The sequence below is a fragment of the Marmota flaviventris genome, chromosome 10, assembly GCF_047511675.1.
Source record: "Marmota flaviventris isolate mMarFla1 chromosome 10, mMarFla1.hap1, whole genome shotgun sequence".
NCBI lineage: Eukaryota > Metazoa > Chordata > Mammalia > Rodentia > Sciuridae > Marmota > Marmota flaviventris.
In genome coordinates this window covers 71,346,629-71,359,999 of record NC_092507.1, presented here as the reverse complement: position 1 = coordinate 71,359,999, position 13,371 = coordinate 71,346,629, and the positions used below count along the sequence as shown (strand labels likewise).

Genomic DNA, 13,371 nt, shown 5'->3' with positions numbered 1-13,371 from the left:
CATCTACAAAGGGCTAATCTTGATTCCTCTGAATGTTTTAGCTGGGTGCCCAGCTATGCCCTCCCTGTAGGTGATTCCTGTATCTGAGGTAGGAGGACTCACAGGTAGACTAATGGCTTGTCCTGTCACCCTGATTGAATGACAAAACCCCCCAAAGTTCTGCTTCAAGTAAGCTACAAGTCATTCACCCTTTGGAAAATGTGTGACTAAAAGTGGCTGCACCATACAGCTGTTGTTCAGTGATTCAGATGCTGTTTTTCTCAATTGACTTTTCTTGGAAAATTGGTTAAAGAAATGTGGCCAAAGTCAATATCACTGGCTAGGTAGGATGGGCAGGGCTGCAAAGCAGGATTTATTTATGATTAGACAGTAGTGCCTTTGTTCGTTTCCTTTCTGCAAGAATATGGATTTTTTTTTTTTACCAAAGAAGAGAGGTTGGTTTTTAATTTGACTTTGTTTAGAGAGATTGTTTAAGCAGGTTAATTGTATTCTTTGACTTAATAATTGAAACTTGTCAAAGAGAATCTTACAACATATCAAAAAGGTATAAAGACTTTAAAAAATACTTGCTATTTGATTTTAAACCCTTTTTGGACACAGTGGAGGAAGCCTGCAGATGATACAAATAGAAGTTGCATTTGACTTCGGCCGTGTGACGTGAGAGTTTAAGTAGGTGAATTGATGGAAGCTGTCCTAGGTTAGCTGCTCATACATTCTGCACTTTCTTTACTACTGAGAATCATCCTTCCTTGTGCTGAATGTAGACATCGGCCTGTGCACCCAGCTTTCCTGGTGGTTTTCTATTTAGTTGTAGTTGGCTGTGTAGATCAAACCAAGTTTCCCTTAATTAATATTGATGGCTATATCCCTCCCATTTCTGCCTCTAGAATGGTAGCTTTCCAGTTCAGCCTTATTGAAAGAATTATTAGGAATCCTATAAAAAAGAGATTCTCCCTCCCCCCAATATTTAAGTGGTTATTATTTTAGTACAGGTCAAATATTCCTTATCCATAATGCTTGAGAATAGAAGTGTTCCAGATTCCAGATTCTTTCGTATTTTTCATATACATAATGAAAAAGATACTTGGTGGGGGGGGCAAGTCTAAACATGGCATGCTATACATCTTATACACATAGCCAGAAGGTAATTTTATACAGCATTATTAGCATAACTTCATTTTGACTGTTACCTATCAAGTGAAGTTAACTGGAATTTTTTACTTGTATCGGGTCTGTGCTCAAAATGTTTCAGATTTTGGATTTTTGGATCAGGGATGCTCACCCTATATGATATTTTATTTTCAGTAATGCACTACAGTTGCACTAAAAAACTTCACTAAAAACTTGCACTTTTTTTTAGTGCAGTTTTAGTTTCTGAAGAGCATCTGTAGTGCGATTGCTCATGTTCTTCTCTCCACATGAGTCATGATGATTGCTTCATTATTTTCCTGTCTGCTTTAATAATGTGTCTCACCCATGCTCCTTCTAAGAGGGCTGTTATTTCATTGGCCAAAGTATTCTGCTCTGTAAATAAGATTCATTTGAACAGTGAGGCTGTTGTTCTATATATCAGCTTGTTCTGCTGGAGGTTTGATATTTTACTTGGGGCATTTGCCGTATTTAAAAAAAAACACAAATCTGTCTTGTTGCCATCAGGTGCTGGCGACCTCAGTGGCAATGACTGTAGTGTAAGGTCACCAGATTTCAGAGTTCTGAAAATGAGTTGGGATAATGTGTAGCTCAATAACTACAAAGCAATGCTGGATTTGAACAGTTAAGCAGACTTTTAAAAGGCAAATTTTACAAATAGCATAAAATTAATTGACAAAATTCTGTCCTATTTCCATGAATCTAAGATGCCATCAATTTAAAAACATCCAAAGTGATTTAGAGATGTTTAAAGCAAAATAGTATACATCTTACAGTCAATGAAATGCAGAAGAAAAAGACCCAGGACCATGTCTTGCACATCTGTCTTGAACACATTATTTCTTTCAGAACGTAGTCATTCATTCAGATTGATTTAATTGATATTTTTAAATTCACCTTAGGATAAAAATGTTAGAGTTAGAAGCTCCTTAATTATCAAAAGCGTGGCCTTCCTTTCACAGGGGAGAAAACTGCTACTCCTTCAAACTAGGCAACTAAGCCAAAGTCATGCAATCATAGTGGCAATAGTGCTTCTCACATACCATCAACATGAGCATCCCTGAGGGGAGCTTGAAGTGTAGAATTTCAGGCCCCATCGTCAAGTCCTGAGCCAAGTGTGCATCCCAACAAGATCCCTGTGATTCATGCACATTGCATTTCTGAGGCTCAGGTTCAATGTTTTCCAACTAAACATCTTTAACTTCACACAGACCTACCTTTTGAGTGACTTCACTTCATTTTCTGTATTCCGTCTGCACCTCCTGTCTTCAGTGACTTCAGCATGTAGCATAGATACCTTTGTCCACCCTATCACTTCCTCACAAAAGCCGTTAGGGCACTTGCCTGTCTTTTCCCACCTGAATCCTGTTAACTGTGATTTGTCCCTAACCTCCTCCATTCCCTACCCACTGCCTCAGGGCTGGTGCCTCCTGGAGAGGTGTGACAGAGCAGGACACTGTCTTCTGGCTTCCCCTCTTCCATGTTCCTTGCATCTCTTTCCTGCAATCCTCTCCTCTGTGTCACAAAGCAGTGCAAGGGGAGGCCACAGTTAAAGCCTCGCCTACATGGCAGGTGACACTCCTGTGTCTCTAAGAAGTCATGCCCTTTCTCTGGGGCACCCAGACCTACACCTCTCACCTGAGTTCCCTCTGTACTCCAGACTGTTCATGTGTTCAGCTGGCTGCTTGACAACCTCACTGTGATGTCTGGAAGGAATTTCAAACCTGTGTCTAAAACAAAAAGCTTCAGACCTCCCCATCTCCCCACCCACCCCTGGCCCTAGCTGTTTCTTTCTCAGTCTTCCCCATCCTGGAAAATGATAACAGCATTTTTGTTTTACACTATCATATTCCCAGTTGCTCAAGCCCCTTGCTTGAATGTGTTGATTTCTTTATTTCTACAATCACCACTCTAGTCCATGCTGTTTCTTGCTCCTAGAATGTTCTCCTGATTCTGGTCTTATTTCTACCCTTCCCGGCCCAGCCCCCATGCAACCGGAGTGGTCTTTTTTAAAAAATGTAAATTGGGTCATATCATTTTCTGGCTTCAAAGTGGCTCCCCATTCCATTGAGAATAAAGTCTGTGTCCCTATGGGAGCTGGCTGCCTACCTGTTGCACCAAGCTCCTCATAACCCTGTCCTCAGTTCTCTGTTCAGTGTCTTTTCTGTTTGAGGAATGAGCCAGGCTCTTTCTTGCCTGGAGTCCTTACTGCTTGCTGGCTTCCCATTCACAGTACTCCCCCTGGATCTATGCATGGGTGGTTCTTCCTCCTTCAGCGAAAGGTTTCAGTTCAAACACCTTTAGCTCCTCCAGAGCCATTCTGTGACCACGTGTCCTTGACTAGGGCCACCCCACCAAGTTATTCACATCACTTTGTCTTCACTATCTTCTCACACCTTAAATTATTTTTTGTATATGTGTGTGTGTGTATTTTTAAATCATCATTTACCTCCCCTACTAGGAGGTAAGCTCCACGGAGGCCACATCTGTCCTTTTATTGCTTACCTCCAGTGCCCAGCACAGTGCTTGGCTTTCAGCAAATATTTACTGAATAAATGAAGAGTCAGGTGGGGAGCCTGGATCTTTGATACTCTTCTAAAACACATGTTCAGAGGTCAGCTTCAGCAGGGCTCCTGACCTGGAACCAAGAGAGGTAGATTTAAATTTTGGATAAACACCAGCCAGTTGTGTGACCTTAAGGAGATTCTTGACTGCTCTGTGCCTTGGTGTGTTCACTTGTAAAATGGCAGCAACAGTGCCCATCTCACAAAGTTGCTTTAAGGTTTAAATGGAAAGATGCATTAAATGAGAGAATATATAGCCCTAGCACATTTCCTATAGTATGCTGTTGAGTTGTCTCTTCAGCTCTGTGTCTCATGTTTGGCTCAGGATGTCTGATTTTTATAAAAAGCAGTGTGTCCCACATATTGAGACATCTTTTAAGTGTCGGTTGTCTGGTAGGCAGCAAGTGTTTGGTGATGCAATATGGTTGTGCTCTTGCTCTCAAAGACCTTGTGCTCCAGTTAGAGGGATAAGGAAACAAATAAGGAGCTGAAATCCTGGGATGCCATTCTGAAAGAATGAACCATTGAGTATACAAGATGCTGGAGGACCTGCTGGTGCCAGGCACTGTAGTTTAGCCCTCAGCCAGCACAGACTTCATAAATGAAGGTTCAGCTACTGAGAAATCCCAAGAGAGTTTGAATTAAAGAGACAGACTCTAATTACCTTTAAACCAGCTCCAGGACGGCTTCTCCTACCTCCAGCCTCCAGCTACCTATTAGGGTAGCGAGGTTTACTGAAGAGGCCAGTGAGAGGGAGGGAGAGAGAGAGAGAGAGAGAGAGAGAGAGAGAGAGAGAGAGAGAGAGAGAGAACATGCCAGGGAGTGGACTTTTATTGGGGAACAAAAAATTCTGGGGAAAATCCCATCCAATGAAGATTAAGGGGGGCAATGTCCCAAGGTCAGGCATGATGATTGGATCTTCAGGAGTAGTGGCCAGACACACCCACACGGACAAGCCCTTGGACCTGAGAAGGGTGGGGAAAGCTCTGGACACAAGGATGTGCCTAAGTGCTTCTCGCCTAGCCAGGGAGGTAACTCAAATCACCTGTGAGGATGGCCTCCCACATTATAGTAGGTCCTGACTTCTCCATGTCAAAGACAGCACAGAGGGCACAGCCATAGCTGGGGGGATTCGGCCAGGCTGGCCTCCACCAGTTCTGTTACCAGGTCACCTTGACAGGTGCTCACCTCTAGACCTCTTGGTTTTACTAACCTCTAACACAAGGGTGTTGGGCTCCATGATAATGAGACTAATTTTTATGGGAGGCTTTTGGGATTATTCTTCTATAGTTTATAGCTGATAATTTGTTCTTACTTGCATGCAACCTGGGTTCCTTTCCTTTCTCTTTTTAATTATGAAGAAAGTGTCAGACCTAACAGAAAAGTTACAGAACATCACAAAGATATCCTGTGTTCTCTTCGTCGGATTTCCCAAATACTAATGTCTTATCTTATTTACTTTTTCTTTGTATGTATAAATATTTTTCCTGAAGGCATAGATATGCTGTTTCTTTGCTTAAAAATACTTCAGTGCGCATTTTTCCCCAAACAAGAACATTCTACGTGATCTCTGTATAGTGCTCAAAGTGAAGAATTAACACTGATGCAATACCATAATACACAAACTCTATTCTCAACTCATCAATTATCTTAACCATCTTTATAGCTGTAGAGAAACTGTTCCCTACTCCTGGGATCCCATCCAGATCATATCTTGCCTTGTGCTATTATGTCTTTAGTTTTTTAAAAATCTAGAGCAAAAGACATTTGCTTGGATTTGATTTTCTTTTATGATCTTGGCTCTTTTTTGTGTACTGGGGATTGAACCCTGGGTACTTTACCACTGAGCTACAGCCCCGCCCCACTCTCTTTTTAAAAATGTTTGAGACAGGGTCTTACTGAGTTGCTAATGCTGGCCTTGAACTTGCAATACTTCTACCTCAGCCTGCCAAATTATAGGTGTGCACCATTCATGCCTGCATGATCTTGACATTTTTAATTTTTAAAATTTCGATACCAGGGATTGAACCCATGGGTACTTAACCATTGAGCTATACCCCCAGCCCTTTTTAGTATTATTATTATTTTTATTTTGAGACAGGGTCTCACTAAGTTGCTGAGGCTGGATTTGAACTTGCAATCCTCCTGCCTCAGCTTCCTGAGCCACTAGGATCACAGGCATGTGCCACTGCATCCAATCTCTTAACATTTTTAAAGAATGGACTGTCCTGCACTTTGGGAGTTTGTTTGCTCAGGACTGGGTTGAGACAGTGACTTGGGGCAGGAATAGCACATAACTGTTGCATCCTTGGCACCATGGCAGGAGGCACAGACTGTTTATCTCATGACTGATGTTAACTTTGGTCACTGGGGGAGTGTAGGGTCTGCCAGGTTCTCCACGGAAAGGTCGCTATTCTTCCTCTGGTAATTAGTAAATATTGTCTGGGGAGGTATTTTGAAACTTTCTAAGTAGCCTGCTTCACATGGCACTTCCGGGCACTAGTTTTAGCAAAAGATGTCTGTCTGACACTGCCCTTGCTTGTCCTGGCCTTTCCCTAGACTGCACTAACTTGGACCTTCAGACACTCGACAAGGACCCTCAGGACTGGATGCAGTCCCCGTTCTTCAGTCTGGAATTCTATCGGTAAACACGATTTCAAGTCTCATTTCCCAGGAGCTGAGGGAGGGGGAAGGAGGGTGGACGAGTGAAACTGACATTTTACACCTTTTAATATGTTTTGTTCAGGCTCTTACAAGTTGACATCTCCTTTCACCTTAAAGGCATTGACCTACAGACGATTCATTCCCGTGAGTTACCCGACTGTTACATCTTCCGGAACACGGCAAGTGCCTTGGTTTTACTAAGCCACTTTCAATTGCTCTCTCCGCTTTTGTAGCTGCAGAGTATAAATCACACCAAGAGACATTCCATGTGGCTGTGTTTAAAATGGTTCTAGTGGCAGTTGATGGTGTCCGTGGTCCAGAGACCATGACCTCTGAAGAAGCCCTTTGTTTCTAACCAGATATCTGAGTGGAGTTTTCAAAGTTGGCTTTGACCTTCTACTCTTCTGAATATACAAAGAGATGCTTCTGATATGTATTTTCAGTCTCTGGTACTTTTCCCAGCTTCCAAGGGAGATCTCTGAGAATGTCCTATCGAGTATTTTCAAGCCCCACAATTAATAAATACTATGAGTCCCTACTATGCACCAGGCATTGTGCTATGCCCTCCAGGCATGTGCCCCACCCCAAGCTTATAGACCGAGGAGAGAGCAGACAGAAAGTTAAGTAAATAAGTCATTATAAATTGCCTTGTTTGGTATCTTCCCCCATTTTCTCCATAGACTGGGTAATTTGTAAATAGAGGTTTATTTGGCTCATAGTTTGGGAGACTAAGAAATCCAAGCTGGCGGGGCTGCATCTGGCAAGGGCCTTCTTGCTATCATGACATGGTGGAAGGCAGCACACAGTGAGAGAGCACGTGAGAGAGCAAGAGGGGCCGCTTTAGGGAACAACTACCCACTCCCACAGTAATGACATGAATCCATTCATGGGGACAGAGCCCTCATGACCTAGTCACCTCCTATTAGGTCCCCTCCCCATCACTGTTGCCCTGGGGATGAAGTTTCCAACATGTGGATTTTGAGGGAGACACATTCAACATGTGGTAAGGAGGGTTGATTCTGGACAAGAAGATAATGGTTATCGCCCTGAGCTGGGTGGGCAGGGCTGCCCTGGGATCCTCTGGAGGACAAGGACAGAGGCAGGAGAGAATCAGGGAGGAGAAGAGTCTGCAAGGATGAGTCACTTATGGCTTTGTCATGACATGGGCAGCAATGGGGGGATCAAAGCATTGGCTTTACATTTTTGTTTAGTTCTTTGGACTTTGCTCAAGTTTCCCAAGGCTTGAGGGAAGTAATTTAGGGAAGTAATTTTGGAAGCCATCATAGCTCATAGGTGGGAAGTGGGCTGGTCTGAGTTATCTCTAGAGCTCTGGCTGGTCTCAGTGATGTTCTGGATTACACAGAACTTAGCTTGTGTTCAGGGATGCTCAGGCATGTGGGTTTGGTCACCTATACATTCAGCTCTCCCAGCTCTTTTATTTGGATTTCTCAATGTGTTTACCCTAAGAACTCCTCAGCATGCATCATGTATAAGCCATGAATGATTTAAATGACTGACTTGGGTTCTATAATGTGGAAAGTGAGGGCATTAGGACATTTTAAGTTCAGCCTGCAGCCCTGGAACAAGTCTGTAATTTCTGAAAACATTGCATATAGCTCTTGAGGCAAACAGAAAAAGAATTTTCAGTCTAATAAAAGCCTAGGATTTCATACCCATAGGACAGAATGGAAGCAAATGCTTTTAAATGCCATTCTGGGTAGCAGGGCACAGTGGTGCATGCCTATAATCCCAGTGGCTCAGGAGGCTGAGGCAGGAAGATCACAAGTTCAAAGCCTGTTTGAGCAACTTAGTGAAGCCCTAAGCAACTTAGTGACATCCTATCACAAAATAAAATATAAAAAACAGCTGGGGATATTGCTTAGTGGTTAAGCACCCCTAGGTTCAATCCCCAGTACAAAAAACTAACTAAATAAATAAATAAATAAATGCCTTTTTAAAAAAAAAATAATGAGGGTCATTGTGTTCTCTTGTCAAAGATGGGTGACTTCATATTTTAGTTCCTGAGATTACTAATAGAACCTTGTGAAGAAATCATGTGATAAGGATGTTTTTATCAGTATATTTTTCTTTGGGTCAGCACAGTTTGGATGCCCCTACTTTTTAAAGCAGAGTTGACCCAGTGAGTCTTAATTTCTGCTGAGCTATAACCTCTCAATCTCCTTGTGTCTCCAGATCACCTTCAATAATAAAGCGCACAGTGGCAAAATCAAAATCTATTTTGACAGTGATGCTGATATTGAAGAATGTAAAGACCTGAACATATCTGGCTCTAGTAAGTATGCGCTCTGCTTGGCCTTTGCGGATTATGGGATGGATTTCAACACTTTATTTTGGGATTTGGAGTATCTGAGTGGTTGATTTGGATGGTGATAGGGGGAAAGGGTTCTGGAAGTCCATGTATTGAAAATCGTATTCTGTGATGCATGTCCCACAGCTTTGTGCTTTTTGTTCAGCAAGTGTTGATTACTCATCTGCTAGAAGTCATGTGACTTGGTGGTTAGGCACTCCAGCTCTGGAGCCAGATGGCCTGGGTTTGAATCCCAGTCCTGTTTACCTGTGATCTGGGGCAAATTTCTAAACTTCTCGGTCTTAGTACCTTTCTCTGAAAAAATGAGGAGTCATAATGGTACTTACCTTCCAGGAAGTCAGATATCAAAGGATTAGTATGGGAAACAAAGCTCTGAGAACAGAAGTGGGTGTATATGAATTGCTAGGACCTGTGGTGAAAAGATAAAAACGAAAGGCGTAGTGAGGGAGAATTATGTGCTGATAAAATCTCTAGTGTGTTTCTGGTGGGTATAGGTGAGGGGTGTGCTGGAGGAATGAAGAGAAAGCAAGCAAAAGATATATTCGACTGGGATAGAGTGGGAAATAAAATTTAAATGATTCTTGAAGAAGGTATGTTTTTGATCTGAGCCTTGGACCATGGAGGAGGAGGATCAAGGCCTCAGAGCCCAGATTGTCACTTGTACAAATGTGGGGTCATCTGTTCAGTCAATATATGAAAAACACCTCTTAATGCACATGTTTAAATGGGCTATGTGGACCCAGCCCTGTTTGCCCAGTGAGGGGTCAAAATGATGTCAGTGGTGGATGGTCAGCATTTTTTTTTCTTTAATTGGCAAGCTTTGTTTGGATGAACTTCCTTTTAACCAGAATGAAATAAAATGTAAAATACCTGTGGTTTCCATTTTAGTTTTTTTTTTTTTTTTTAAAAAAACAGGTAGCTTTGTGGCCTGCTACTTTTCAGTTGTATAAGACAGCCTGATGATTTCGCATTTTTAAAAAGTTTTGGTTTTAGTAGTTTCTCCAATCAGAATGGACAGTTTGGGTTTCTGTTTAAAAGGGGTTCCTATTTCCAGTAGGTACCACTTTCACAGATTGGCACAGGTCAGATGCATGTTTTGCAAGTCCGAGTATGGGTTGCATCTGTTTTCTTTGAAAAAAAAAAAAAAAAACCTAAAACAAACAAACAAAAACGCAACCTAACCTTTGTCGCATGTAAATTGTGATTAGGAATAGTCAGTATGAAGGTAAAAATGAGGGAATGAGTGGTAGATCAAATCTGTCTCCAAAGCAGCTGCTTCCACACAGACCCTGGGGTTTTCCTGCCTATGCGGGGCCGCGTGGCTCCCTCCTGTGGTCAACAAGGAGAAACACAAACCTCACACCGCAGAGTGAAAACAGTAAAAATTTACATGTGTTTCTCTAGAACTGCATCCTAAGAAGCCATTCTTTGTCAGTAGGAAAATACGAATTTAAAATAAAATGAGGGGATGTGAAAGACTTAAAAATCGGAAGTTTGAAATACAGTTTAGGAAATTTCCCCCGCCTCATGTGAAGCTGTCTAGTGGGTTAAGATTTCCCTGGTTTGGGGGAAGGGGGAGGAGGACAAGGGCGACATCTGGTGGGCTCCTGATGCTACTCCAAGGTGTTCTGAGTCTTTTACATACACTTCTCTCTCCTTGCCATTATCTGTATTATCTCAAAGCAAAATATGAGGAAATATCCCTTTTCACATACAAAACTCATGTTGACTTTTATGACTTCGATGCCCATCTCCACATGTATTACAATCTTCCTCTAACTTAAGTTTTTTGTTTTTTTAGTTTGTTCTAATCAGTTATACATGACAGCAGAATGCTCTTTGATTCATTGTACACAAATGGAACACAATCTTTCACTTCTCTGGTTGTACATGAAGTAGGGTCACACCATTTTTTGCAATCATACTTATACCTAGGGTAATGATGTCTATCTCATTCCCTCATCTTTCCTACCCCATACACCCTCCCCTCTCCTTCCTCCCCTTTGCCCAATCCACAGTTCCTCCACTCATCTCATGGCCCCCCATTATGGATTAGCATCCACTTATCAGAGTAAACATTTGACCTTTGGTTTTGGGGGATTGGCTTACTTTGCTTAGCGTGATGTTCTCCAACTCCATCCATTTACCTGCGAATGCCATAATTTTATTATCTTTTATTGCTGAATAATATTCCATTGTGTGTATATGCCACAGTTTCTTTATCCATTCATCTATTGAAGGGCATCTAGGTTGGTTCCACAGTTTGGCTACTGTGAATTGTGCTATAAACATTGATGTGGCTGCATCACTGTAGTATGCTGTTTTTTAGTCCTTGGGGTATAAACCAAGGAGTGGGATACCTGGGTCAAATGGTGGTTCCATTCCAAATTTTTTAAGGAATCTCCATACTGCTTTCCAGATTGGTTGCACTAATTTGCAGTCCCACCAGCAGTGTATGAATGTGTCAACATGTATTGTGCTTATATTCTTGATAACTGCCATTCTGACTGGAGTGTCTAACTTAAGTTTGTAAGTAGAGCAATTTAGTGGGCAGGATTCTTCCTTGATGGGCATGTCATGGGTATTAAAGGAAGGGGAAGTAAGTTAGTTGACCCTGGGTTACGGCCCCTCAGGCAGACCAGTGGTAGGGAAGGGTGGAGTTGGGTGTGGGATACACCTAATCAGGTCGGCAGAGCATCTTTCTGGACTAGTGTTTTCTAAACCCACATCTGGAAAATGTTCCTGTAGGGTAACGTAGTTTCAATGGGGTGAGAAAGCAATTGCTGTGTTTATAAAACTCTACATTTTTTAACACACCAGACTTGTCTTTTCAGTAATTCAAGGAAAAATAGAATTCCGGATTCTCTGTTGGGAGGGCTGGTTTATCTTTCTAGGTCTGTTTATTTTCCTATCTGCAGATTAGGCTCAATACAAGCAATCTCAGGTTTTGTTCTAGGAATAGGTCATAAAGAAAGTTACCAGAAGCTGTCTTTGCCTTTCCTAGGATTTTCTGACTCATCTTCCCAAGAACTTCCCATTTTCTCTGCCCTATTCCATAGGCCCAAGGGTAGGGGAGGGCTGTGTTGTGGTAGAGCTATGTTGTCTTATTATCTGTCAGACGACATTTCAAGATAACTTAAATTTCTTCAGTATAAAATGGCTAAAAGCAGCTGTGAGCAGCTGGGTACTCACTTTCCATTGGTTGTTGTGCCTGCTCACAGGACAGCCCTATGGAGCAGATGCTGCCCACACTGTTTTGTAGCAGAGGTGCCTGGAACGTAGCTGGGTAGAATCATTTGCTCGGTGAATCACATTTACTAGCCAGCTGTGTTCATGCCCTACTGGATGAGCTACTTTGCCCTCAGACACTGGTCCAGGGTTGCTCACATCCTTGTGTTATTAAATCTGAGGGTGTTCTGGTCCTTCTCTTAATGCCTCCTCTGCTGAAGGTCGCTGTGGAGCACTCTGACCTAGACTCTCCTCTGAAGGTCACCTGTCCTTCGTCCAAGTCATCCTTTCCGGTCTTGATTGTCCAGACTGAACTCAGTTTACCCAGGACAGAAAACTGTCATTCAGTCTTATTTGTCCTCCTTCCCTAGGTCCACCTGAGGACCAGCTCATGACCCTCCTTCATTTCTCACAACTCTTTGCTTTCTCTTGACCCTCTGCTCTGACTCGGCTCAGATTTTCATAAGTTCTAATTTAGATCACTCAGTGGTCTGCATGAAGCTCTTCACTTATTTGTGAGCTTGCTAAAGCATTATGCTAGGCACAAGTGCTGTATTTTAACAGTGCTCGGGGACCCTGCTTCACAGAGACAGCCAGTCATTTGCTGGGGAAGATGGATACTGAATGATCAAATGGTAAGCACGGCGGGTGTTTGCTCCTGTTATTTCCCTAGGGCTCTTCAGAGTGCTTTTCATACATGAACTTTTGTAATCTTCACAACAGCCCCGTGATATTTGTCTTATTGTTGTTGTTGTTATTAACTTTTACCATTCTATCTACTTCTCAGAGGAAATGGAGGCTTAGGATTAGTGACTTCCCTGAGACCCAAGCCATCAGGCTCCAGAGATTTACGTCCTTTCCCATTTTTTATTGTCTTTGTGCTCTACACCGTGTCTTCTTTGAGGATATAAGATCAGTGTCTTTGGGTGTGTGTAGCTGTAGCCAGTGCTATGGAAGAACATAAGAGTGGCTAATAGAGATGAGAATTTAGGAAATTTTGTTCTGAGAAGGAGGGGGGTTTAATCTGAAACTTGACACTGAAAATGAATAACCTGGGCATATGTGTGTAGGGAGAGAGGTGCTGTCCCAGGCAGAGGGAACAGGATGTGCAAAGTCCCTGAGGTGAGCAGATAGAAGAAGGAGGACCAGTGTGGCCACAGGGTAGAGAAGGAGAAGGTAGTGATTGGAGTGTGGGATGCTCCCATAAAGTCTGAGGAGAAGCTCAAGGTACAGTTTCATTTCCCTCTGGCACATTCTCCCTGCTCCTGTGTATTCCAGAACAAAAATCTGATTACCACTGTCCTCCTCATTTCCATTCCAAGAAGTTATTTCTTGCACATGCAGAAAACGTTTATCAAATCAGCACTCTCCACTGGGAACGTGAGCAGGGAGGCTGAGAAGCAGAAATGAGGCTTCCAGGGGTGTCATTTTAATTTT

At 42.5% G+C, this 13,371-nt stretch overlaps 1 protein-coding gene across 1 annotated transcript in view; it reads left to right on the top strand.

Annotated features, from left to right (window-relative positions):
* The window catches only part of Mcoln2 (mucolipin TRP cation channel 2), a 55,365-nt gene that overhangs the window by 26,012 nt on the left and 15,982 nt on the right, over positions 1-13,371 (top strand). The window contains exons 5-7 of the mRNA XM_027935271.2: positions 6,273-6,357; positions 6,460-6,556; positions 8,571-8,670. Coding sequence (XP_027791072.1) covers positions 6,273-6,357; positions 6,460-6,556; positions 8,571-8,670 — 282 coding nt within the window. The remainder of the gene's footprint in view (positions 1-6,272; positions 6,358-6,459; positions 6,557-8,570; positions 8,671-13,371) is intronic.